The sequence below is a fragment of the Dipodomys merriami genome, unplaced genomic scaffold (assembly GCF_024711535.1).
Source record: "Dipodomys merriami isolate MVZ:Mamm:240054 unplaced genomic scaffold, mDipMer1.0.p SCAF_2, whole genome shotgun sequence".
NCBI classification, from domain to species: domain Eukaryota; kingdom Metazoa; phylum Chordata; class Mammalia; order Rodentia; family Heteromyidae; genus Dipodomys; species Dipodomys merriami.
Window position 1 is genome coordinate 88631861 of NW_027203381.1, and position 27398 is coordinate 88659258.

Here is a 27398-nt window from a genome sequence, read left to right on the forward strand (position 1 = left end):
TAACAACTTTCAGAGATATAAAGATGGTGTGTACAGTAATTATTCAATTACTTGTAAGGGCACTTTTTTATGGGGCAGCTTTGCAATTAAAAAGTTTTAAGGAATACACAGAGCAACTATGAGAAAAATTTTTAAAAATTTAAAGACTATGCATTTTATATTTTCTTATAATTTGAACAATGCCAATGAAAAAAAGCATTAGTTATGCCAGGTGCCAGTGGCTCACACCTGTAATCCTAACTATTCAGGAGGCTGAGATCTGAGGATCATATCTCACAACTGGCCAGGGCAGGAAAGTCCATGAGACTCTTAGCTCTAATTAACCACAGAAAGAAATGGAGTTCTGGCTCAAATGGTAGAGCACTAACTTTGAACAAAAGATCTCAAGGACAGTGGTTCAGGTCCTGAGTTCAAATCCCAGTACCAGAATACACACACACACACACACACACACACACACACACACACACACACACACACACACACACACACACACACACACACACACACACACACACACACACACTCACCTCCAGGTAACTAAACTGTTCGTACATGTTTAAAATATGGGTTGAGACTCACATACTGTGTAGCTTTCCTCTGGCCATAACAACTTCCTAACTTCAGTAACAGTGTAACAGTGTTTATCAATTCCTCTTCTACACAGAGGCTTTCTTTCCATGAGGAAAAAATGAACTGCTAATTCAATCTATGCTAAATCCATATACAATACCTTCCTTTACGAGCCAGCACTTTTTCAATTCTATTTACACTTGAATTTTCAATTTGAGAACCGGTGTAAGCTAAATTTTAAAGTTAATTCCAAATTAGTACATACTAAATATGAGTATAAGGAAAATTCTTCTCTGAAATGAGATATGAGAAACCTTCTTACCATTAACACAGCAAAATTAGTAGTGTGGTTGCACTGACAGCCCAAGAATCCATCAGTTACATTCCCTTTTTTACAGCCATATGTGTCCCAATTGTTTGTCGACAGATTCCAGTAGACACAGGCATGTGAATAAAGTTGGAATACTTTTTTGTTGTACTGTGAATTGATAAGACAATTACAATCACTGATATTTTAATGCTTCATTAGATAGAAAAATTAACAGAATATGATAGTCATAAGAGAAACCAGTTAAAATACATATTTAATATTAGTACCCACATTGTAGATTGAGCGAAAAATTATGTAAAATTCAACTTAGCTAATTTTGTAGCTAAGATAGTTTTACAAAAATGTGTATGAGGATAGATTTAAAGAATCTTTCTTCAAATAATCTTTCAGAAAGATTTTCTGGAGATTTCATTTACCCAAATTATCTTTGCTTTTATAATTAAGAGTAACGAAGAGCCTTATTTCTGTACATGTAAAAACTCACCGTTGGGTTAAAGACCATTTCAACAGAAGCATCGTTCTCATTTTCACCTATTTTGCCTGAGATAATTTTTTGACTGAAATTTGATTTAGTCATAAAAGTTTTGGATTGGAAAAGCTTGTTGTTTTGATATACTACAAAGCCAAACTTTTTAGAAATAGCGTTATCTGTGGGGAGAAAGAGGACATTAAAATCAACACACAAATCTTGGAGTAAACAGGAAGCAGTTTCATGTCATTATTAAACTGGATTGGTGCCTAATATTTGTGTATAGTGCCGTAAAAATAGTTTACTGGTGAATCTTTACTTAATTGCAATATAATATGTTGGTGTTATAAGATATTATGCATATTTTTGTGGACATCTACCAGTACTACCTCATACCTACACGATAAAAGAAATTTGATTTTCTCTACAAACTTATAAATAAATACACGGGTGGCTTGCAAGCATATAAAAATATATTAACTGAAATACGGTAGATTAAAGGGAGAACTCAACAGTGTAAGTCCTTAGGAAGGTAAAGTTAAGCAAAATAAAATATTAGGAAGTAGGTACTTGAAAAGGGATTGTATGTTATCATGGGGAAAAGAGTAGATGGATGAAAAGGAGAAGAGGGAGAAAATGTACTCAAGATTCCAGTATATATACTATAAAATTAAGAAGAGTGAGGGAAGGGGTGAGTAGGAATGTTGAAGGGGTGACAGTGATCAAGATACATTGTATTCATAACCTGCTTTGTTAAATGATAAGAGCTTTGGAGAACTACTTAAAGATATAATGAAAGGAAAAGTAGGTGAAAAAAAGAAAACTCAAAAAAATTAAAGGCATTTTCTGATATACTTGATCAGACATAATGAAACTCCCTTTTTCAGAAGTCTTATTCTATAGCAGGAAAGAAAGAATGTTGCACAGAGGCACCAAGAAAGATGAATGTGAACAGACAGGCCTTGCTTCATCTGTTAAGTCCTATTCTTTGTCCAATCACGTTTCTACACAGTTGTCCATGTTTGATCATTCTGTGCAGTAGAGCCTCTATAAAAGCCCCAAAAGAAAAGGTTAGTCAAGGCCTCAAAGGTACTCCAAGGCTTCAGGCACCTTTGCAATAGCTAACATGGAAATCCCTAAAAGGTAGTGAGCCTCTACCCTCTCGCTCTCTTTCGTGCACACTTCACATGTGTATGTATCTCTTCATCTGTATCCTTGGTAGTGTACTTTGTCATAAACCAACAAACTTTTTTCTCAGAGTACTGTGAGGTACTGAAGCAAACTAATTAAAACCCAAGACGAGAGTTATGGGGACCCCGATTACAACTGATTTTACATGCACTCTTCACAATTTTCAAGAACATATGTGTAACTAACTACAGTTGGCATGCTGTACAATCCTGAACTACTTCTTCTTACATGGAATGTTATATTCTTTGTCCTATGTTTTAACAAAGAAAGAAGTGACATAGGCTGACACATACATTTACTGTGTCTTGCTATACAGAAAGATCCAGTTTTCTACATGAGCAGGGCATGGTCTTATATACTTGTAATGAGATCACTTGGGTGGCAGGGGCAAATGATCCCAAGTTAGAGGCCATCCTGTAACACATTGTCAGGTCAAGGCCAGCCTGAGCTATCTAGTGAGAAACAGACCCCCAAAAAACAAACAAAAATGTTTATACTCCTAAACATGTTGTACACAACAACTGAAGACAATTTTATCTGCAACTTTTTAAAATGTGCTTTCAGTCTAATCTAGACCTGTGCCTCTTAATAATGTTTTTAACCTATTCAACTCTATTGTTTATTTATGGAATAAAAAATAGATTCCTTTTTCTAAACACACAAAACATAAATTCTAGGTGCACCAAAGACTTAAATGTGAATAGAAATATTAAAACTATTCAGGAATTTACTATGATGACTTCCAGAGAGGGAAAGTTTTCTTTAAGAAAAACAGAGTACCACTTATACAGGGAAAGAAACACATTGGAAAAATCGATACATTATAAATTAAAATTTTGGCATAGCTCCAAACATAAAAAACTAAATGAAAACTACAGACCAAAGAAAACATGTTAGCAACTTACTTAATTGTCAAAAAGATTAGTATTCAGAATCAATGATGTTTTCAGTGATCAAGAGGAAAAGAAAAAAACAATGAACATCCTTGCTTTATGTTGTTTTCTAAGACAGAGTCTCATTACTATGAACTTGTGGTCCTTTTACTCCTGCCTCTCAAGTGCTAGCATCATTGGCACACACCACGATGTTTGGCCAATGGTTTCAAAACATAGAAATCTATCACAGAACCACTTTAGCAGGGTTTACTGTAGAAATATATCTGTATGAGTTGAACATTTCAATTCTGCTACATTCCAAAGAGGATTAGAAAAGAAAAAGTACAATGTAAAACAGTAGAAATGAGATTTCTGCAATATATCAGATATACGAAAGCCGGATATACTCAAACCATGTTATTAAATGTGAAAATAAGTAGATAATACTTCTCTCTCAGTGGATTTGAAGTTATGAATTCCATAAATTTGGGGGCATTAAAAATGTAGTAAAGTTTGAGACCAACTTTTTCTGGTTTTGAGCAAGATCTGAAGTTCAGTCTGTCCATCTGGATTAAGTGTGTTCACATTTTCTGCAAATATGGAACCAGAAACTAGAGAATCACTTGATCCTATGGGAAGGAAAAAAATTGGAGTGACATTGATCAAAACAAAGCAAGCATAAAATATTACAGTGAAATCAAGCATGCAATTATAATTACAATTATACAATTAATATATGCTGAACAGTCTACATTGTCACGAATAGGACATTATGATTCAGAGCATAATGCTTTTAGCTCTTATAAGCATATGAGGCAAACAGCTCACCTTTCTGTACAGAGAAACGAACGCTTTCAGAATGCTCATGAATTCCAGGATTAAAGGACTGAATTGCTACATTAGGTTCCACCACTGACTCGTTGTTCAAAGTCAAGGAATAATTTTCCATTTGCTCAATAAGCCTGCATACAATGAAACATAACAAGTTAATATTTTAGAGGTTTGGTTGTAAATCCCAAGATGTCTGTTTTCTACCACTTTATAGGGGAAAGGTATGAGCATAGATCTTACACGGTCACAATGACATTGACTTTTGCTCAAAAATACTTTCTCTTCTTCAACATAGTCTTGTTTTAATACATATACAGTCTTCCCACCTTATTGACAGATTTACTATTTACTATATGCAGTTTTGACTCCACCCTAAGTAGATGCTGGTTATAACTGTGAGAAAACTGGTAACTACACATAGAAATATCACCTAAGGAAAAATGAATTGTGTAGGCAGTGATTATGTATGAGAGTGCTGACTGTTCATAATATTAAAACGCTAAAGCAATGTAAATGTCCTGTAGAGCAGAGATGTGACTGAACAAAAGCTTGCACATATAAGACAGTAATCTAAGCTTATGATATATTGATATTTATATTTCGTTGTTGTTGTTGTTGTTGGTGGTGGTGGTGGTGGGGCTTGAGCCCAGGGCCTGGGCACTGTCTCTGAGCCTCTTTGTGCTAAAGGCCAGTGCTACCATGTTAGCCACAGAGCCACTTCTGGTCTTTTTGTGAATGGTTAATTGGAGGTAAGAGTCTCACAGGGACTTTTCTGCCCAGGCTGGCTTCAAACTGTGGTCCTAATATTTCAGCTCTTGAGTAGCTAGGATTACAGGCGTGAACCATTGTGCCCAAATGATATTTATACTTTTAATTGTTTATAAAGTATCAAGTTACAAAAAAGTTGTCAACATATTATGTAATTACATACATGTATGAAGTTATGAACATGTACATACACAAAAGATAAAATACCTAGAATATGTACTAACAGGCAAATGAAGGTAGGATAATTTTAAGAACTTTCTCATCATATATTTTATTTTTCTGCAGTGAGCTTTCCACACTTAACTGTGAAAGGAATTTAAAAGCACCAAATCCCAGGTCTCTATGAATAAAACTCCTGAGTTCTAATACAAATACACAACAAAAGTCATCAAAACACAGGAATCAGAGGGAACAAAAAAATTGGATTCTGTTTCTTTGTTTCAATGTAAGCAGGGAAAATCTAAACGATACCTAATCAAAACGTACCAGAAACTAGGGAAATGAGAGCCGAGATATGTAATGCAATGATCAAAGAGTTGGAAGAGCCCTTTTGGTGTAGAGGTTGCTCACATGGTCATGCTAACCAAGGCTAGGGGCACAAGCTCGAATCTAAATCAGCTCAGGCCACGAGGGGTAATATATACTATTCCTCCTATTAACAAGATCAAGGGGAAAGCCAACAACACATAGGCTGTCAATGTGACTTAAGTAAAAGAGTTCCTGCCTAGCAAGCACAGGCTCTCTTCAAATCCAAGTACCAATGCCAAAGAGAAAACAAGTCAAAAGATTCTGTCTGTATTCTAGAGGAACCAGCAAGTTACTGCATTCATGAGAGAAACAGAGTCCCCTTTATTTACTTTAGCCTAGGAAGGTAAGTAGCACTTTGCATGTCATCTTACTAAATTGAAATGTACTTACGTGGTAAAGGCATTATTAGCATCAGCAGTAGCTACTTGAAAAATATCCTCTCTAACATCCAGAAGTTGACTGACTGTGCTTACAGCAAGCCTCTTGGCCTGGAAAGGGAAGGGCAGTGGTCATCATAGAAGACACATTTGTTAACATCATCATGATGAAGTATTATAGTTGGAAGGAGCATCACTAGAATGACAATGCAAGGAACTTTCAAAACCAGTATTTCAGCTTGCTTGTGATATATGTAAGATGACAGTGAGAACCAGTAAAGGAAAAAGTGAGAATATACATCAAGCTAGTGAATTAGGAAAGTCAGCTCTCTGAATTGGACCTCATAGTACTGTCATGTTTTTTACAGAACTCCCTCCAATCCCTAAGAACACAAAAACAAATGTTTGAATACAAAAGTGGGACTAAATAAGAAAAGTGCAGGGATAATTGTTAAAATGCTATAGGTAAGGGCTAGGAAGTGAGCTCAGTGGTAGAGAGCTTGCCTTGCATGCATAAATCCCTGGGTTTGATTCCTCAGCACCATATAAGCAGAAAAAAGTCGGAAGTGGAGCTGTGGCTCAAGTGGTAGAGCACTAGCCTTGAGCTGAAGGGCTGAGGGACAGCGCCCAGGCCTAGAATTTAGTCCCCGTGACCAAAAAAAAAAAAAAGCTACAGGTAGCTATAATTAGCAAAATTTATTGTGTGTATTTATATAACTAGTCAATATGTAGTTTTCTTACATTTCAAAGATCAGGAGTATGGAAAGAAGGTCTTTGGGAATTGATTATATAGTTATCTGTTTTTATTGGCTGTTTTTTCTATAAATTCTATATTTGGAGGCCCTAAGTTTCTTCAAATTCTATTTTTACTAGTTTGTGACTTGAATTTTCAAAGGCTCTTGAGTAATATAATTTTTGAAATAAGAAATCTAAAGGGAATGAAAGAAAAGGACCATGGATCACCATGGGATGGGGTTGGGTTAGTGCATATTAATGGCTTATCACTCTGCTTTGTCATTGGCAAATGTTGAATATACTGATTGTTTTCAGACATTCTAATTTAGAGGGCTATCAAATTAGAAATGTATAAACTAGGTGTAAGTGTTGGTGAAGGGTAAGGCCAAACTCCAAAAATACTAAAAACAGAGACCAGAGTCTAAGATAAGTGGTAAATTGTATGGACAACAAAGTAATAAAGTAAAAGAGACTTGCTTATTCTAGGACTTTTTGGAAAATGAACATAAGAATCATGATTATCCCAATACACAAGGACCCCTTTTTCAATTTCTTTGAGCACCCTTCCAAAAAAGTATTCTGCCAAATGGACTAAAGAAATTTAAACCATACCCAAATCAGGTCATGGGATAAGTAGTACAGTTTGAGATCTTTCTTTACATCTCCTACCACTTGCTTTATGATTGCAGCACTGGGAATCAAACCCTGGACTTCACGTACGCTACAGAAAGATGCTGCAGCCATGAGATGCAGCCCTAACTGCCTTTGACTGAACGTCTTGAGTTTTACCTCAGATGTAGCTTTTCTGGATTCATTGAAGATCTGTCCAACCACATTAGAAGCAGAAGTGATGTTCTCAGCAGTTAATTCAGTAGTGTTAGATGTTAAAATCTGTACCTCTATAGAAATATTCTGAGATTTTGTTGCAATATTGTCTATCTGTTAAAAAAAAGTTTAACTTTACACTACTATTTCTAAACACATCAGAAGCAACTGCCAGTGAATAAGTGGAAATTTAGCTGACCTCAGATTCCTGAATAACACACCCACCCAGTTTTTTTCTTTGTTTCTTTCTTTCATTGTATAAAGAATACAGTACTGCGGGCCAACTATTTTCTGTCTTTTTTTTTTTTTTTTTGTCTGCCATAATTGATTAAGCATCATTGGTTGTCTCCGAGAGAATAAAACTGTATCAATATATATCCAGGGACAGGGCTAGTTTACTGCCATAAATCCCAAGTGGAAATAAGCACAGAAATTCAGAGTAAATACTTAGAATTGACATGGCAATTTTATACAGTTGGATACAATAACTTTTTTTCAAAACACGGTCTGCACTTCATATGTCATTTTCACTTTTCTAACAAGTTATTTTTACTGCATTCTATAAACTATGAATTAGAATTAGACTTAACAATGAATTAGGAAAATGTTATCTAGCTTTTCAGCGAGGACAGTCTGGGAAACACTGGTGTAGATAACCTCTCCATATGACAATGTACCACAGGGTTCTATGTTGTGAGACCAAAACATGCGAACCCATGCAGTCATTACTGCAGTGGAATGTCAAGACTGAATAGAGCTCAGTTATTCACTAGATGGCAGCATTGATTCAAAAAACTCAAACCCATAGTCACACTTGAGAACACATCAGAAACAATATGCATGAACTAGAAAGAAAGAAATATGCATTGCGTTCAATAGTCAGATCTTGGCTATGTGCGAGTCACTTTCTTAATTCTCTTACACCCATTGAAGGCTCAGAGAGGTTTAGAAGCTAACCCAAAGTGCACACCATTTGGAAGAGGCAGCATTAAGAGTCAAACATCTCTTTGTCAAACTCTAGAATCTGTATTCAGAGGATGAGCAGCCACTACACATCCTGACTTCTCTCCTTACCACACCGACAACACTGTGACCATCTGTGATTAGGAAGCCTGTAGGATAATGTGGATTTTAAAATTAAGAGCATTGGTCAACTGGGCTGAACAATTTCTCAAGACTATATTTTTCTATAAGCTGGTGCATTAATACTTCTCTTTGATGTTTAAGATTTTTGTTGTTGTTGTTGCTGGTCGTGGGGCTTGAACTCTGAGCCTGGGCGCTGTCCCTCAGCTCTTCAGCTCAAGGTGAGCACTCAACCACTTGAGCCACAGCACCACTTTCGGTTTTCTGGTGGTTAACTGGAGATAAGAGTCTCACAGACTTTCCTGCCTGGGCTGGCTTTGAACTGTGATCCTCACATCTGAGTATCTAGGATTACAGGCATGAGCCACTGATGGCTGGCTTTTAAGAATTAATTATGATTAAAGGCACAATATGTATGAAGAATTCCATACAGTACAGAAAAGTCCCCAACTTACGGTGGTGCTTTGCTTTACTTTTGTTTTTCATTATATTGGTGCAAAAGCAATACATATTCTGCATTAAGTATTGAATTTGAATTAGTAAATTTTTCCCTGCCCAGACTCATAACATTAGCTGGTTCTGATGGGCCAAAGGACATACTTGCTTTTCCAGGCTTTCCAGATTTTCACTGCAATTTCCTCTTGTTACGTTTTGTAATATTATCTCTCCATAAGGAGAAAAAGTACACAAACGGATTGCTAGTGGTCTGCCCGCTTTCACAGAGAGAAAAAAGAGAAGAGAACACAGTTACATTTTGTAAGTTATACCTGATGTATTAAGCATTATGAAATATTTCAGATAAATGAACATAACAGGCACTCATAAGGTCCTGATCCAGTGCTTTGTGGAGTACATGTAGTAAATAAAAATACAGTTGAAGTCCTCTTTTTATTTTCTGAGATCTTAATCAAAAGGCCAGAAAAATAAGTGTGAAGAGTAGGTCATAAATTGTTGAGTAAGCACTTAAAATTAATAAGGAAAAGATGCATACAGGATGGAGCAATTCAAATTATTTATTTATATTCCAATAGCAATAGTACTTATATCACGATAGCATTTAAATCACAATATTTATGTCACAATAAAATGTGAAATTCTCCTTAGGTTTATTACTGAAAGCAATTCTACCAAATATTTCTGTAAATGATCCAGAACTGGCTATAAGAACTCTGTGAGAAATGTAAGGTTATCTTCCGCATTGATGAGACAATAGTAAATACCAAAAAAAGGACAAGTATAATAATTATGAAAAATAGCAAGATTGTCTTTAGTTAACAGGAAAGAGATGTAAGTTTCTAAAGACTACTCTTAGAGAATATTGTCCATTGTGGTCTTGAAATAAAATAAATTATCAACATCCTGTATATTACTGGGTTGTATATTTTTTAATCTTTTCTTCCTTTACCTTGAATAGTTAAATTAATTGTTAGTATTTGAAACATTCTGGGAATGGTTTATTTTGAGACAAGTTCTCACTCAGTTTTTGTTTTTGTTTTGTTTTGTTTTGTCAGTTGTGAGGCTTGAACTCTGGGCTTGGGCACTGTCCCTGCGCTCTTCAGCTCAAGGCGAGCACTCTACTGCTGGAGTCACAGCGCCACTTCATACTGGGAATGGAAGCTATTATTTGCACTTTTACTCTTGGAATGTCTCTATGGAAGTCGGATGATTATAGTCATTTAGATCTCACAAAATTAAATGATATTCTAAGATGGATAATCAAAATGACAAAGGAGACAAAGGAATGCTGACAATGAAGAGTCTTAACTAATTCCATCACTGCTTCAAGGTATGGTACGAATATGTAATATAGACTAATTTTAGTAATTGAGACAAATTATATAACTCAAATAGCCATTATTCACCTGATCAAATTCCAAGAGATAAAATAAGATGAAAAATAACTAAACCAATTAGGTAATGGCTAGGAGGAATTCACAATCAAATAATCCATTTTAAGCTTCTTTTGAAAAATTAAGATAATGTGAAATACTATCATAATTTTGAACAATGACATCATCACAGTCCTTCAGTCAGACATTGGTACTCAGAAGGCTGAGATCTGAAGACTGGGTTCAAAGCCTGCCTGGGTGGGTAAATCCATAAGACTCTTATCTCCAATTAATCATCAAAAAGCCAGAAGTGAAGCTGTGGCTTGAGTGGCAGAGTGCTAGCCTTTAGCAAAAAACCTCAAATACAGTGTGCAGGCCCTGAGTTCAAGCTCTAGGACCAGCATATACATTCATATACACATACACACCACCACCACCACCACCACAAACCACACACACACACACACACACACACACACACACACACACAGAGTCTTTCTTCAAGTCTTTCCTTGATACTTATTTCATGGAGTAGTGCTAGTTGGTGTGACAGTAGTGATTCTGATTTTTAAATAGGAGATTTGGGGGAAGCACATACCATTTAGTGTGTTGTAGCCACAGGTTTGCACAGATGGCCCATATCTTCCCACTGGAATTCTGGCAAAATTAAGTTCCTGATATGTACTATTTTCACAGAAATTAACTGTAATGAAGAGAACAGGACACTTTTTTACTTCTCTTTTTCAGAGTCAAAACCAGATAAAAGGTAAAGTTCAAAACCTTCACAATGAAATTTGAAGGCTAATGGAAAGCTTATAGAATGAATTGGCCTGCTGGAAACTTCTATATTATCCTATATAGTTAAGTTATTGTCATTAAAATAAATAGCCTATCATATAACTAGTTCTAGTTGAAATGGGCATAGTCTATGCTTCCATCAGAAAGAAAGACATTGCCCCATTTGTAAGGAAATAGAAAGATTTGAGAAAAATCATATTAAGTGAAGTAAGCCAGAGCCAAAGAAACATAGGCTCCATTGTTTCCTCATTTGTAATAATTAGTATATGTCTAGGATAGTCCTAGCAGAGGATCACAATAGCTCAAGAGCTATGTGAATATGACCATAAAAAATAATGTTAATTGAAATAAACTCCTAGATTTGAAACGAGAGGCTTTTTTTGTTTCTTTGTTTTTGATTTTTAGTATACTGTGTGAACTTATTTCTTTTTCTTTCATTTTCCCCCTTCAACTTATCCCCTGTTGCTTCTGTTTTTTATTTTGGTATCCTGTGTCTTGCATATATGTTTGTCTGATCTGGGGAAGGGAAGGGGAATAACAATATGGTGAGACAAAGGACAAAGAGTGAACCAATGCAACAGTGAGACTCACAAGATACCATATTGGAAATGAACTTCACACCTTACAGGGGAGGGGAGTCGGGTGGGGGGAGGAAAGTGAGAGAAAACGAGGGAGGGGGTAACAATGTTCAACAAGAAACATCCTCATTACTTTAGGTAATTGTAGCGCCTCTTACATCACTCTTAAAATTAAATTAAATTAAAAACAAAACTCCCACTAGCTTAACTAATTTAACTCTTCCAGAAAAAGGAAGACAAGACAAAACTTCATGTAAGTATACACTTAGGAAGATCCACCTTAACTTAAGTTACAGACATTACACTGAGACATTTTAAGCCAGATAATATGGCATGTCAACATGGGAAAGAGCCTATGGGAAGCATATCACTCATGGCCCTGGATTACACACTGAAACCAGCAGGAAATACACTTGTAAACTCTATCGAGGAAAAAAACTTTGCAGGATACGAAGTGTCTCGGTTATATAGAGCCCCAGAGTAAAACCTGGCTGTCGCTATGGAGATAATCAACACATGTTAATGGTATCATCATTGGGTACAGTGTTTGGAAGATCATTTACCGAAACTTCCAGATGTCTTGCTACTACTCTTATTAACAGAAAGATTACCTAGACCTCACCCTAGTACTACCTCAAGTAACTCACCAATTGTACATCTCAGCCCTCTCCACTCTTCTGTACAAATACATCTTCCATTTTCCCAGGTTCCGCCATTCCTACAGAACTGTGTGGGGGTGCTTATTGGGGGAGAAAATGTACCTGAGGAAAGAATAAATGACAGAATACCATGAGAAATGTCCAATGACTTCCTTATTTTATGTCTGTGGCCATTTTTTGTTTTGTATGTAAAATACTTTGAGTGTCATTGCTAAGAAATATCCTTTGTACTAGTATCATCAACAAAAAAGAGAATCAACAAATATATGCAATGCTTACTAAGTGTTTTGGATACTAAAAAGATACAGTTGAAAGACACAAAACCTTGACTAAGGAGATTAGGATCCTTTAAGGCAGAAGAGATTTTATGGATAATACTGTAAATAGATTATAGATAGCTATAGATTATTTTGAGAAAAACCAAATACAGTTGGATGACGTTAATGGGCATGATATAAAGGGCAAAATCACAAAAGCATGGAAAGTTCTGATGTGTCCAAGAAAAGCATTTAGCATTTAGCATTGTTTCTATGTGAAACAGCAGCTACACAAAGACCAGCCAAGTAGGTTTTTGACTGAAGGAAAATACAGGGTTCTTAAAGTAATGGAAGGAATGTCTTCTAGGATGATTCCTCAGGCTGTATGGGAAGTGGATAAAGCAAAAAGACAAGAAAGGCCAGTTAAATGAAGATCTAAACTGAAGTATTGGCTCTAGGAAAGATGGGTGTCATTAGATTCAGGAAACATGCAAGACATGATTGTAAGGATATAATAACTAGCTAATAATGAGTCAAGCACACTGGGCTGTCTAAGTTGCTGAGTGGATGATAAAGATATTAAATAAGCTTAATAATACAGGAGGTAGAGTTCTCATTCTAGCTCTAACAATGTTGGACATTTTGGGGGAGGTGGTATTAGAGTTTGAACTCATGGCATCACATGCTGGAAGGAATCTACCACCTGAGCCCTGCCCCACACAGCTTTTTGTTTTATTTTTCAGATAGGCTCTCTCATTTTTGCCCACAGCCAATCTTGGGTGATGGTTCTCCTTCCTTGACTTCCAAAGCAGCAGATAACAATTTTAAACTCTGAACAAAAAAATAAAACCTACTTTGAAGATATTAGACAGCTATGAATAACAGACAGAAATGAAAATATATTCAACATGTACTAAATCTTTCCATTAGCAGCTCTACCCAAGCTATGTGACAAAAGTTCCTGAAACTTAGTTAGGCATCAGTGGCTCACACCTGTAATCCTTGCTACTCAGAAGGCTGAGTCTTGAGGATGGTGGTTCAAAACCAGCCTGGGAAAGTGAGACTCTGATCTCCAATTAACTATCAAAAATCTAAAGTAGAGCTATGGCTCAAGTGATAGAGTGCTAGCCTTGAACAAACAAAGCTCATGTCTCAGGTCCCGAGTTTAAGTTCCAGGGCTGAAGGGGGAAAAAGTTGCTGAAATACGTTTTAGCTGGTTCAAGTATGAGAAAAGGCTATTTCAGATTCCAGAGCAACTGGAATTTAAGAGCGATATCTCAGAGTGGAAACAAGGAAAAAAGGCACCAAAGTCTGGATAGAAACTACAAACTTCCTCAACATCTGGAGCAGGAAGCCAGGGGCTCATGCCTGTAATCTTAGCTACTCAGGAGGCTGAGATCTGAGGATTGGAATTCCAAGCCAGTCCAGGGAAGTAAAGTCCCCAGGAGTTAACCACTCAAACACTGGAAACGGTGTTGAGGCTCAAATGATAAGAGTGCTAACCCTTGAATACAAAGAAGCAAAGAGTGCTAACCCTTGAATACAAAGAAGCCCAGGAACAGCACTCAGGCCCTTAGTTCAAGTTCCACAGCCAAAAAAAAACCAAAAAACCAAAATGAAATGAAATAAAACTATCCTTTGTTACAAGTAATCAAATCATAGAAAATTTCAGGTTATCTCTGATACAGCTACTAGAATTAATAAATAAATCTAACAATATTAAAATTATATCATCTTTGTTACACATTAGCAATAATTGAAAAATGCAATTATGGAATGATTTTTATTTAAATTTGCATCAAAAATAGTAAAACCCAGTAATCAATTAACCAAATATGATCCGCACCTCATTATTAAGAAAAATTTGGAAATATCTAAATAAATGAAATATATATGCCTATACGGATAAAAGGCACAAGTTAAGATTCTTTTCTCCTCAAATAAACATATTTAAAGTGCTCCATTTGTCATAATATGAATATACAAATTCATTGTTTCTTGTTATTTTCTTTGCAGATTTCTGAACCCTTGTTTTCTGTATGATCTATTCATTTCTCAAGAAGGATATCAATCTGTACATGTATTTGTATTATTTTGCCCAGTATTACTTCAAAAATTTTGAGCCTGTGCCAACTGATGCTCACAGGTAAAGAAGCATGGATTTTTCATGCTGGATTGTTCCTTCTATCACAGAATAATAAGCTCTTGTTCTTCATAATACTTTTTGCCTTTAAGTCTGATTTCTGATATAAATATTACAAACTCAGTTTGCCTTTGACTACTATTTATCTAGAATTGACTTTTATCATCTTTTTCTTATCACATAAAATGTCATTAATTGTATAATACTTCATGTAAATAGTATGGTTTTTGGTTTGGTTTTAATGACATCCAACATAGTACTTTTTAAAATAGATGAACTTAATGTACTTGAATTTATTATCTTGACTTTGTTCATATTTCTAGTATTTTATTTTGGTGCCACACTTGCTTTGTTGCATCCTGTGGTATTATTTGTTTTATTTATTATATTGATTTTTTTTTTAGTTTTGTGTGTGTGTGAGCGCGTGCCAATCCTAAGGCTTGAACTCAGGGCCTGGATGCTTGCTCAAGGCTATACCACTTGAACCACAGCTCACTTCTAGCTTTTTGGTGGTTAATTGGAGGTGAGAGTCTCACAGATTTTTTCTGCCTGTACTAGCTTCACACTGCTATATTCCAATCTTAGCCTCCTGAGCAGATAGGATTACAGGCGTGAGACACTGGAGCTACATAGAGGTTTTAGTTAAAGTAAACTTTACTCAGTATTATTAATGAAATAAATCAATAAATTGATTAAATACTTTAATAAGCTTTTCTTTGCTGGTACAGTATGGCATTTACATTGGAAATATGAGATATGACTGTTCATTCAACTCTTTGTTTCGGTTTCCAGGTAGTTGAACTTAATGATTAAACCTACTTCAGTCTTTTGTATTTGACAACCTCAGTCTCAATCCAAAGGTCCAGTGTAGGATAATGGTATCTATTGAAGATATAAGTTAGGGAGTGGAAGAAACTATGCTTTGTAATGAATAATCTAAAAAGTTTGTAAATTAGAAAATAGTAGTCAATATGTGAATGTTTGCATTGTATTAGACATCGTCTTACTACATATTTAACATCATCATTTATCATCATTGCCTCATATTATCCCAGTGAAACAAGGTTTATTCATAATAAGGATTAAGACATAGGGAAAGTAAGGCACAGAACCAGAAATGTTGAGCAACTTGTTTAAACATTGAGTAACTTGGTGCAAGTTACTCAGCTAGTTAAGTAGCAATTCTAATAATTAATCTAAGGCAGTCTGACCTCCAGGCCTTTCGACACCTACTTGCAAGTGTGCAATTCTAACCATTGTATTTGATAAAGACCTTTCATAATATCTGTCATGAGAAACCAACAGATGATAGTCATATTCATATTTCAAGTAAAGATATCTAATACCTAGAAATCAAGGAATAATCCACCCAGCCCAGATTCCAGCTTCTGAGTTTAAGATAGTGACTTTTAAAATGATAGCAACACTAACCCATCTCTGATTCTGTTTTAAAAATAATCCTCAACTATCAGTCAATTTCATAACAAAAGGTAGCTCTCAACCAAAAACCTCTTCCCTTTCATACCTATTTAGAAATAGGTATGTGAGGGAGCAAAATGTGGAAATGTTATGGACAGAAGAGATTTATAACTGCTGGACTGATCCCAAATAGTATTACAATTGCATTAAAATCCAGTTTCCTCCATCTAGAAAACACTTCTTTGGACTTTTTTTAATACCTCCAATACAACTATCCTCCAGGACTGGTAACATAAATTACATTTTTAAGGATTGCTCTGCAGAAAGCACTGGGATTGCATGAGATTGAAAAACCAACTATCTGAGCTGGTGACTCTCACCTTTAATCCTAGCTACTCAGGAGGTTGAGATCTGAGGATCTTGGTTCAAAGCCAGCCCAGGCAGGAAAATCTATGAGACTCTTATCTCCAATAAACCACTCAGAAAACTGGAAGTGGCACTGTGGCTCAAGTGATAGAGTGCTAGCCTTGAGCTGAAGAGCTGAGGGACAGTGTCCAGGCCCAGAGTTCAAGCCCCACAACCCACAAAAAAGGGGGGGGGGCTCGGAAGTTGGTTCAGTGGTAGAGTGTTTGCCTCGCATGCATGAGGCCCTGGGTTTGATTCCTCAGCACCACATAAGCAGAAAAAAGCTGGAAGTGGCGCTGTGGCTCACGTGGTAGAGCACTAGCCTTGAGCTGAAGAGCTGAGGGACAGCGCCCAGGCCCAGTTTAAGCCCCACGACTGGACCCAAAAGAAAAAACAAAACAAAACAAAAACTCACCAAGTATCTGTGGGCAGATTATTTTCTGAGAAATAAGACATTGTCTTTGACCTCTCTCAACAACTCACATTTTCTACTGACTGAGAATTATTAGGACTATTCAGTTTGACCTTGGGTTCTGGGGATGTTTCAACCTACTGATGTCTCTTGTTGCACTGAGGAATAACAGAACTGCCCTATGAGAAGGAAGGTTAGAATGAATATTTGGTAAGAGATGTAAAACCAGCAGAGAGCAGGAAGTTCTAAGAAGCAGAAGAGGCCAAATAAAATATGGTTAAACAAGGTATAATAGCATTTTCAATAGCCTTGCAGTTAAAATGACTGTTAATAGACACTAAAGAAAACATGCCTGACCATTGTGATTATAAACATCTATCTATGTTTACATTAGTCTGGATAAAGGTGGAATATATCAAGGGAAAGGAATACAATAAAACTTGATTATGTTTGCATTTTATATTTATCAATGTAAGGGGACACCAAAGCTATTCTACATCAAAGCTATTCTACATCTTGTGTTGTAAGTCTCTTGCTAAAGCAAACATGAGGCCAAGATGGGGAGACTTAATACTTACCATTGTTTATTATGAAGAATGCCTAATATAAAAAGCATCTTATAGCACTTGATCATATGGGTAAACAAAAGAGGCTGCACAGTTGGAAAGATCTTAATGTAGCCAATAGTCCTCATTATAGAAATGGAAAGAAAATAATCCAGTAAACAAATAAGAAAAAATATCAATGATGAAAGCCTTGACAAAAAATATATGCAAAAGAGAGCAAATGGGATGAGCATAACTCTGTGCATAGGAAAGATTTCTTTGAGATGGTAATTTTCAACCTAAAATCTAAATCATTGAAGGAGTTATTTGTGTGACACTTGGGTGAATAGTATCCTAGGTAAACTGACACCACTGGGGAACTTTAAGTCTAGGGCTCTTTCTGGAAATTGCAAAAGTTTTCAATAGTTTTGAAATTTTTCTTTGCCAAAGGAAACTTTAAATGGAAGAAATCTTGCACCTGAGAACACAGATGGAGTTAAGTATTGCCCTAGACAATCTCATGGTGATACTTTGGTGAAAAAGGGTTATTATTTAATATTTTCATCAATGATATGCAAAAATGACAGAGTACTCAAGCAATTCTGCAAGAAATCTTATCCACTCCCATGGAATGCTGTCACCTTTATCAACACCAGAGCCTTAAGCTGTGACCTTTTAATTGGAGACGTAGAGATAGTCATTAAAAAAAAACTCTACTACATAAAATATGACTAGCATTTTGAAGCTTACATCTTGACCTGTTTATTCATATTAAAGATAATGATTGATTTCAAAAAATAAAAAGGAAAATTTACACTTTGAATAATTAAAGTTGCACTCTGTTATGGATGTGCGGGGCTATGATCATATGAATTATCTCTCTATTTCAGGTAATCAGGTGCCAGGATGCACACTGTAGTTCTAGACTAGATAAACTTACTAATTCTAGAAGCCTGGAGGAAGCACTTTGTATGATCTAGTTGTAAGTGGCAATGTATGACAGTCACTCCACAGCAAACAAGCAAAAAAGTATAGATACCAATGGAGACTCAGAGCATCTCAAAGATGAAACCTCACCCCTAGTAAGTAACCTCACAGTAGTAAGATTGTTTTAAAAATTGTAGATCTCATCGACTTGAAGACAATATGGCTTCCCAAGGAGCCTAACGACCTCGCAAAATGACAGAATAGTGGTTTACTGCATGTATTGAGAATTAGGAGCTTCTGCCCTTGCTGTTTCAATAAGAAGGGATTAATTGATTGATTTGGGTTTCCCTTCTCAAGAACTTGGGGAATATGTTTATACTTTAAGTGCATCCTCTTAAGTCTTTGATTTTTATGTACTTTTTTTTTTCAATAATGGGTTTAAACTTAGGGCCTCATACTCATACCTAAACTTAGGTTCGGTTCTCTACCATTTGAGGAATGCCTCCATTTTACAGTTGGAGTCTTGCATAGTTTTCTGCCCAGTTTGGCTTCACACCATAATTCCTCAGAATCTCAGCCTCCCGAGTAGCTATGGTTACAGGAATGAGCCATCAATGCCAGGGTTACTTTCTACCCCCATTCTATATTCCTCTTTCTTATATTGTTTTTGCACTTTGGTCCTTGTTTGAATGGTTCTATTATAGCCATCTCCTTCGTAAGGGACAAATTTCCCTTTAAAAATAGATGTTATAGAAATAAAGGAAGGAGAAATGGAAAAGATTTCTGAAATATCTATTGTTTAAATAAGATCTTATAAATTCAATGAGTTTAACAGGGAAAAAAATCCTGAATTCATAGGCTTGGTTCTTTTTAAACATGAATTAACTATTTCACAAACCTTAAGCCACCAAAACCATGTTTTCCCAAGTTTAAATTGATTGTTTTTCTTCGATATTATATTATAGCTCTCTAAATGCTCTCCATTCAGTATTTTTGAGTACTATTCCTTGGAGCTTGGGAGAGCAAGGAAGGATCCATCATCAGCTTCCACTTCATCAGCAGCTAATATGTGACCTGCTTTGCTCTCAGCAGGAAGTCTTTGCTGGCAGGCTCTGTTCTGCAGCCATGACCTACTCAAAGAAGAGACTGGAATCTCCCAAAGGATATGAGTTGCCTCTATTTACCCAGTTTCTTTTGAAACTTTACCAGCTTTCTACAGGGAGGAGTGTTCCATGTATCCAACTTTGAATCCCTTTAGGGTGACCCAGAAAGGGCCTCAGCCCAAGGGAACCAGTATTAAGGTCACTGAAAGACTCTGGTATGAGTCCTTGCAGGCTTTTCTTCAACATTATGTTGTTTTATGCTGTCCTTTCTCCCCTTTTTTCACATAGCTTTGGCATACTGCAGGGGATTAACAGATACATTAATAATCAGAAAATATTTTTAATTACCTTAATTTTTAAGTAGTTTCTTTTTTTCTGGTCAGGCATGGGGCTTGAACTCTGGGCCTGGGCACTGTCCCTCAGCTCTTCAGCTCGAGGTTAGCACTCTACCACTTGAGCCACAGCGCCACTTCTGGTTTTCTGGTGGTTAATTGGAGATAAGAATCTCATGCCCTCCCCCACGGTATAACCCCTGCTTTCACTGTATTTGATGTCGGTATAATTTGTGGAGGGGAAGGGGAAAAACAAATCGTTTAAATAGGGATACAAGTGGATTCATTGCAACAATGAGAAGTACAAGTCGTTATGTAGAAAACGAACTTTACAACTTTGGTGCAGGTGGGGAGGTTTGGGTGGGGTGGAGGGAGGATGGGAAGGGATGGGAAGGGGAAACAAAGGAGGAGGCTACAATGCTTGATAAGAAATGCACTCATTACCTTGCCCATGTAATTGTAACCCGTCTGTACGGTATTTTCACAATTAAAAAAAAAAAAAGCTCAGGGACAGGATTCAAGCTCTGTGTCAAGCCCCACAGGGGTGCATAATTTAATAAATAAAAAATAAAAAATATAATATAATAAAAAAAAACCCTCCCCAAAAAAAGAATCTCATGGACTTTTCTGCCAAGGATGGCTTTGAACGGTGATCCTCAGATCTCAGCCTCCTGAGTAGCTAGGATTACAGTTGTGAGCCACCGGCACCTGGCTTAAGTAGTTTTGTCTATCTGGAAAGCAGAAAGCATACATGCAAACCCAAAGATGGTCTTACAACTCTACTGACATTTCTAAACTTCCTTGCTGAAATGAAGGTCCATTCTACACAGTTGATTGTGAGTCTGTGCCCATAACACCCTTTCTTAGATTGAGCTATCTCAATACATAATATTAATAATTCTAATTATTGCTCATATTATGGATCAAGTTGAAAGAGCAGAAAGAAGCCAGTGCGAACATTTTCACACACATATTTATATATACACAGCCTCCTATTATCCATCAATGGGCTCTTGTCTTATATTTCCTAAATGGCCTTGAGGTTGGCACTATTGGACTGGAAAAGGTACCTTCCAGCATTGATACAATAGGAAGAATAGGAAGCAGAGATAGAGGTTCCATTCTCTCACACAATCTCTCTTGTCTTGTCTCTATCTCACTGTGTCTTTCTCTCTCTGTCTCTGTCTCTCTGTCTCTCTCTGTCTCTGTCTGCCTGTCTATCTCTCTCTCTCTCTCTCTCTCAGGTAAGTGTAACAGGGTAACATTACCTCTCTGGATTCTTATCACTATTCTCCAGATGCTGAGTCCCAACACAACAGCCGTCAGCAGCCCGCACGCAATGGCCACCAACACCCTCAGACGACAGATGTGGAAAGAAGGCATGATGAAGCCACATCACAAATCTCCTCGGTGAAAAGAAACAGGCTTCTTCTTGTGCCCTGACGTTTAACTACAAACTATATATAAATAACCCCTTGTCTCAGAGATCCATAAGGCAGGTGTCTCATATTTTAGGGGTTTTGAGATTAGTTCAGCAGAATAGAATTTAAATCATCTAACAAAAGGTGCACTTGCTGCTTGCAATATCCACATCCTTCACTGGAGGAAATATGAAAAAGGTGATTGGTGTTACAGGAAAGGGAAGACAACTCAGTGCGATAAAGCTGGGGAGGGACTAGCCTACAGGGTCAAAGGGTGAATTACCCAGACCTGTAAGAGAAAGGAGAGGAACAAACAAGGAGAGAAACCAAAGAGGAAGTCCAGGAAGGTAGTAGATCCTGGAGGTCACCTACAGTTCAGACTCTCAGGCTTTTGTTTGTAAGGGGGTCCAGCAGAGGTGGAGGAGCAGGTGTTGATGAGGCCAAGCAAATGATCTCTGGGGGAGATAATGTATGCTGTTAATGACAAGACAAATTGTAAAAGCCACACATGATCTCAGTGCTTGCATTACATTAAGGAGCCTACATTGTGACAGCTGCAGTTGGCAAGTGAACACAAGATTTTTGTTGTTGTTGTTGTTTTTAAGTACTAAATTCTAGCATTACAACCCAACTGTCAGGCTAACTTGTACCTCTATATCACACATGTGATGTGATCTTATTTGGAGATAAGTTGTTATAGAAGTAATCCATTTACTTCTTGTAAATTGGGGTCATGAAGAGGGCGCTGATAGAATTCTTATAAGAGAAAATTTGGACAGAGAACTGCACAAAGGGAAGATGCATGAAAAGATAAATGGGAGAAGACAGCCATGCACAAGCTCAGGAGATAGATGGGGATCAGAGTCTTCCCTCAAAATCCTAAGAAGCACCCAATTGGCTGACACCTTGATTTGGGACTTTGAGCCTCTAGAACTGGGAGATAATAGATTTCTATTGTTTCAGCCATGTGCTTTGTAGTACTTTGATACAGCAGTATCAGGAAAAAAAATATTCCATCTCAGTACATGAAAACTGGTGTTTCTCTGAAACTTTAGCTCTGACTTTCTCTGAAGCTTTAGCTGTGACTTTAACTCTGACTTTCTTAACGGGATCCCTTATTATTCATCCCTCCTTTGCCTTGAAGGAATAGGTGAATGCATGAGCACTCACATCCCCAGAGCTCTGTGTCTGACAGATCAAACACATGCAGCAGATGTTCCCTCGGTTCATCAGAACCACAGATATTTCTTCCATATGTTAAAATTCTTTTAAGATTTGGACAGTTCCTCAAAGAACAAATATTCTCTTAGGTAATAATAGAAACAAGGATGTATATACCCATTACACAAGTAGTAACTACTAAAATGAAGGATAATTATTAAGGACAATGATTTCCTCAGGAATTAGAAAAGCAAGGTTTTACAACTGGCAAGAAAGTCAGAGTTTGCACAGAAAGTTGAAAAAAACAAAGAAAATTGGTAAACCCTCAGTTAATCTGACTAAAAGGAGAAGGGAATGATTCAAATAAATAATATTTATTTGAGAAATAAAATAAAATCTTAGAAGTCATAAAGGAATACTTCAAAAACTTCAAATACTCTTCAAACTTATCCATGGACTACAAAGGATGTATTTCTTCTAAACTCATTCTATGAAGCTAATATTCTACTTATTCCAAAGCCAGACAGGGACACAAGAGAACTATGCACTGATCTCTTTAATGAATATAGATATAAAACTCTTTAATAAAATACTTGATAATCAATTTCATCATCTAATAAAAAACCATACACTATAAATCATGGTCAAGTTGGTTTTATTCCAAGTTTGCAAGGTTGGCTATATATACATTATAGCATAAAAATAGAATCAAGGACAAAAATCGTATCTCATCTCAATTGACACAGAAAAGGTCTTTGACAAAATTCAACACTTTTTATGATAAAAGCTCTGAAGAAACTAGAACTAGGAGGAATGTACCTTAAAATAATAAAGGTCATGTATGACAAACTCAGCCAATGCCATGGGGAAAAACAAAATCTTTCCCTTTAAAAGCAGAGCTAAACAAGGAAGATCTGTTCAATATGGTACTAGAATTTGTAGCCAGAGCAATATGATAAAAGGAAGCAATCAAAGACATTCACATATGGAAGGAAAGTCAAATTGTCCCTATTTGCAAATATGGTCCTATGCCTAGAGAGCCTAAAGAACCCATTCAAAAAAATGTTAGAATGCTGATAAATACCTTCTGTAACTTAGCAGGATACAAAAGCAACACACAAAAATCAGTGACTTCTCTATATGCCAAATGATGAGCAGCATTGGGTGGAAATTAGGAAAACAATCCCATTCCTAATAGCATAGAAAAATAAGTAAAATACCTAAGAATAAATCTAACTAAGGAGGTGAAGGATTGCTACAATGATTATTATAAAACCTTCAAGAAATGAATCAAAGAAAACACCATATCTTCCCATTTACAATATACTACTTTCCTTTGTGAGCATTTCAGCCCTTAAATGAATCATTGAAGAAGAGCAGAGCAAGGGCCTGTAGTGCAGGTAGAGAGGAACAGTGGTCCAGAGTAGATGTCAGAGACCTAAGAAATTCAACAGGGTGTCTAAAAAGAAAAGACAAGGGATGATATGTCAGATCCTGAGCAAGATGAAGAGGCCATTGATGTGATTATGAAGGGTGGTCTGGTATTGAAAGCCAATCAGGGAAAGCGATCATCCAGGTGAAAGATAGTATAAAGGGGTAAGTCAAAACCAAAGCACCTATCAGAGACCAACAGCATGTAGGAGAAAGTCATCTACACAGACGGGGTACTGTAAATTTGCTCAAGGCTTGAGCTCTACTACTTTAGCCACAGCTCCACTTCTGGATTTAATTTTTTTGAGTAGTTTATTGGAGATAAGTGCCTCATAGATTCAGCTACTCAAGCTGGCTACAAATTGTGATCCTCAGATCTCAGCCTCCTCAGTAGATAGGATTACAGGCAGGAGCCACTGGTGCCCAGCTATAACAAATTATTTATACAATAAGTATTACAAATAATAATTAGAATATAACCCATTACAGAAACTCTGGGGCTGGGTCCCAGAAATCTGTGTTCTCACAAGTCCTCCAAGTGATTTAACTCTGCTCAAAATAGGGATTTCTTTTCATCTCTCAGACGTCTAACATCAGCCTGGATTGAGGGCACCTTTTAATCCCTCAGGGCTGAGCTATAACCCTAAGGCTGACACTTTCAAGATTTTACTAATCCTTTTAATCCCTCTCCACCCTGTCATCAAGACTCTATTACAGACTCAAGGATCCAACATCCTTCACTGGCCCGAGTATCTTCCAAACAAGAAATTCACCAGGGAACAAGATGGTAGTGTAAGAGCATTATATCAGTGCCTTAAAATGAAGCTTTCATTACAGGCTCAGGACTCATTTCCAGCAGTATAAGGGGGTCAACCCGGACTTCTTCATCCCACTTTCTGTCTCTCCTGTTGGAAGTAGAAAAAGAGCCTGTGAGCCTTCAATAGGAACTTCCCATATGGAGGAATGGGAATGGAATGGAATATAATGGTTCTCCTCTTGATACATGCAAAGCATATAAACATGACCCCAAAAGATGAAAGATCAAATCAAGATTTATTGCCTGAAGTAAGGAACAGACTAAAGTTATTTCAAAAGCAACACCCTCCTCAAACAAAGGAAGCATGAAAATTTATTCTGGGAGCCTACACATACTCATATAGAAATACACTTTAGGAAAGTGAAACCCTAGGTCTCCTTGGCTCAGGCCGAAATTTTCTGAATAGAGACCCGGAAGCACAACAAATCAAAGAAAGGTTGGACAAATGGGATTGCATAAGGTTGCAGAGCTTCTGCAGGGCAAATGACATAGCTAGCAAGATCAATAGAAAGCCCACCGATTGGGAGAAGATCTTTACTAGCCATACAACGGACAAGGGTCTCATATCTAAAATATACTTGGAACTCAAAAAATTAAACCACCCAACAACAAATCCTCAAAGAAACAACTGTCCAATAAATAAGTGGGCGAAAGACTTAAAGAGAAGCTTCTCTGAAGAAGAAAGAAGGATGGCCAATAGACACATGAAGAAATGTTCAACATCCCTAGCCATAAAAGAAATGCAAATCAAAACAACATTGAGATATCACCTCACTCCAGTTAGAACAGCAAAAATCAAGAACTCTAACAACAACAGATGCTGGAGGGGATGTGGACAGAAAGGAACCTTACTTCATTGTTGGTGGGAATGTAAACTTGTTCAACCACTTTGGAAAGCAGTATGGAGGTTCCTCAAAAGACTTCACATAGATCTCCCCTATGATCCAGCAATCCCACTTTTGGGCATTTACCCAAATGTTTACAAACAAGACCACACTAAAGCTACCAGCACAACTATGTTTATTGCAGCATTATTTACCATAACTAAGATATGGAACCAACCCAGAAGCCCCTCAGTAGATGAATGGATCAAGAAAATGTGGTATATATACACAATGGAATTCTATGCCTCCATCAGAAAGAATGACATTTCCCCATTTGTTAGGAAATGGAAAGGTTTGGAAAAAATTATATTAAGTGAAGTAAGCCAGGCCCAAAGAAGCATAGGTCCCATGATTTCCCTTATTTGCAATATCTAGTATAGGTATGAGTCAAGCGGAAAAGGTCAGATAATGTGATGTTAGGAAAATGAACCCTTAAATATGTATTTTAATGTTTTCATTTCTTTCATGCATGTGTTTCTAACACATTTATAAGATTATTTCTTTGTTGCTTTGTATGTCCCTCCCCCACAGTGTAACCCCGCTTTCACTATATTTGATGTCAGTATAACATGTGGAGGAGATGGGGACAAACAAGTCGTTTAAGGATTCAGGTGGACCTGTTCCAACAATGAGAAGTACAAAATGTCATGTCAAAACCAGCTTTACAATGTCGGTGTGGGGGGGGGGAGGGGAGTATAATTGGGTGGGGGGAGGGGGGAGGATGGGAAGGGAGGTGAAGGGTAAACAAAGGAGGAGGCTGCAATGCTTGGTAAGAAATGTATGCATTATCCTGCCCATGTAATTGTAGCCCCTCTGTACAGTATGTTCTCAAATAAAATAAAATAAAATTAAAAAAAAAAAGAAATACACTTTAGGAAAGTGAACATGTCTAGTTTAAGAAGGTCATATTTCAAGAAGGAAAGACAGTGGACACATTTTTAGACATGTTCAAGGTCATAGAGCATATGTTCAACAAGTGAAAATGATAGACAAGAATACAGGCTCAATTATCCCCGAAAGTATTTGCTGAGCCAAAAGGAAGGAGCACTTTGAATGTACATTAATATAGAAACTTCCTCCCCAAAATGCTTGCCTGGCTTAGTAGAAAATAAAATTAGTGGGAAATTGTGTGCTGATCTGAGGCAAGATGAGTGGATATTTTCAGTGTCATGAGTAAAACAGCCCTGTCAACCATACCTTGATGAGATAATACTCTGGATCCACCTTCCTTCCTTTCTTCCTTTCTTTCTTCTTCCCCTCCCTCTTTTCTAACTTTCTTGCTTGCTTTTTGCTTGTAGTTGTGCTTGAACTCATTTGGCCTTCTTGATCACAGTGGGTGATCTACCACATAAGTCAGGCCTCTAGTCCAACATTTTGTAGGTTAATTGAAGATAGAGTCTTGCAGACTTGTCTGTATTGGCTGGGCTGGCTCCAAAATGCAGACTTCCAGTTATTAGCCTCCTGAGTAGCTAGGAATACAACTATGAGCCACCAGTACCCAGTTTCTTTCTTGCTTTTTTTCCCCATGAAACTAAGACCAGGTATATTTCACAAATGTACCATGTATTTTTAATGATAAGAAGGCCCACAAACCCCATAAGGCTTAATCATAGTTTATGATACTCAAGGATACTTGAGGAGTTTGTAACCTAGACAAAGAGCAGGTGCGTGCAACATTAAGGACACCCAGC

General features: G+C 37.0%; 1 protein-coding gene across 1 annotated transcript in view; it reads right to left on the minus strand.

Annotated features, from left to right (window-relative positions):
- Positions 1-21493, minus strand: part of Adgrg7 (adhesion G protein-coupled receptor G7) — a 33555-nt gene extending 12062 nt beyond the window's left edge. The window contains exons 1-10 of the mRNA XM_070030378.1: positions 21262-21493; positions 12439-12552; positions 11014-11118; positions 9187-9299; positions 7468-7617; positions 5957-6054; positions 4268-4401; positions 3964-4068; positions 1389-1552; positions 896-1051 (exon numbers count right to left, since the gene is read on the minus strand). Of these exons, the coding sequence (XP_069886479.1) occupies positions 896-1051; positions 1389-1552; positions 3964-4068; positions 4268-4401; positions 5957-6054; positions 7468-7617; positions 9187-9299; positions 11014-11118; positions 12439-12552; positions 21262-21376 (1254 nt within the window). The 5' untranslated portion in view covers positions 21377-21493. The remainder of the gene's footprint in view (positions 1-895; positions 1052-1388; positions 1553-3963; positions 4069-4267; positions 4402-5956; positions 6055-7467; positions 7618-9186; positions 9300-11013; positions 11119-12438; positions 12553-21261) is intronic.
- Positions 21494-27398: the final 5905 nt, after the last annotated feature.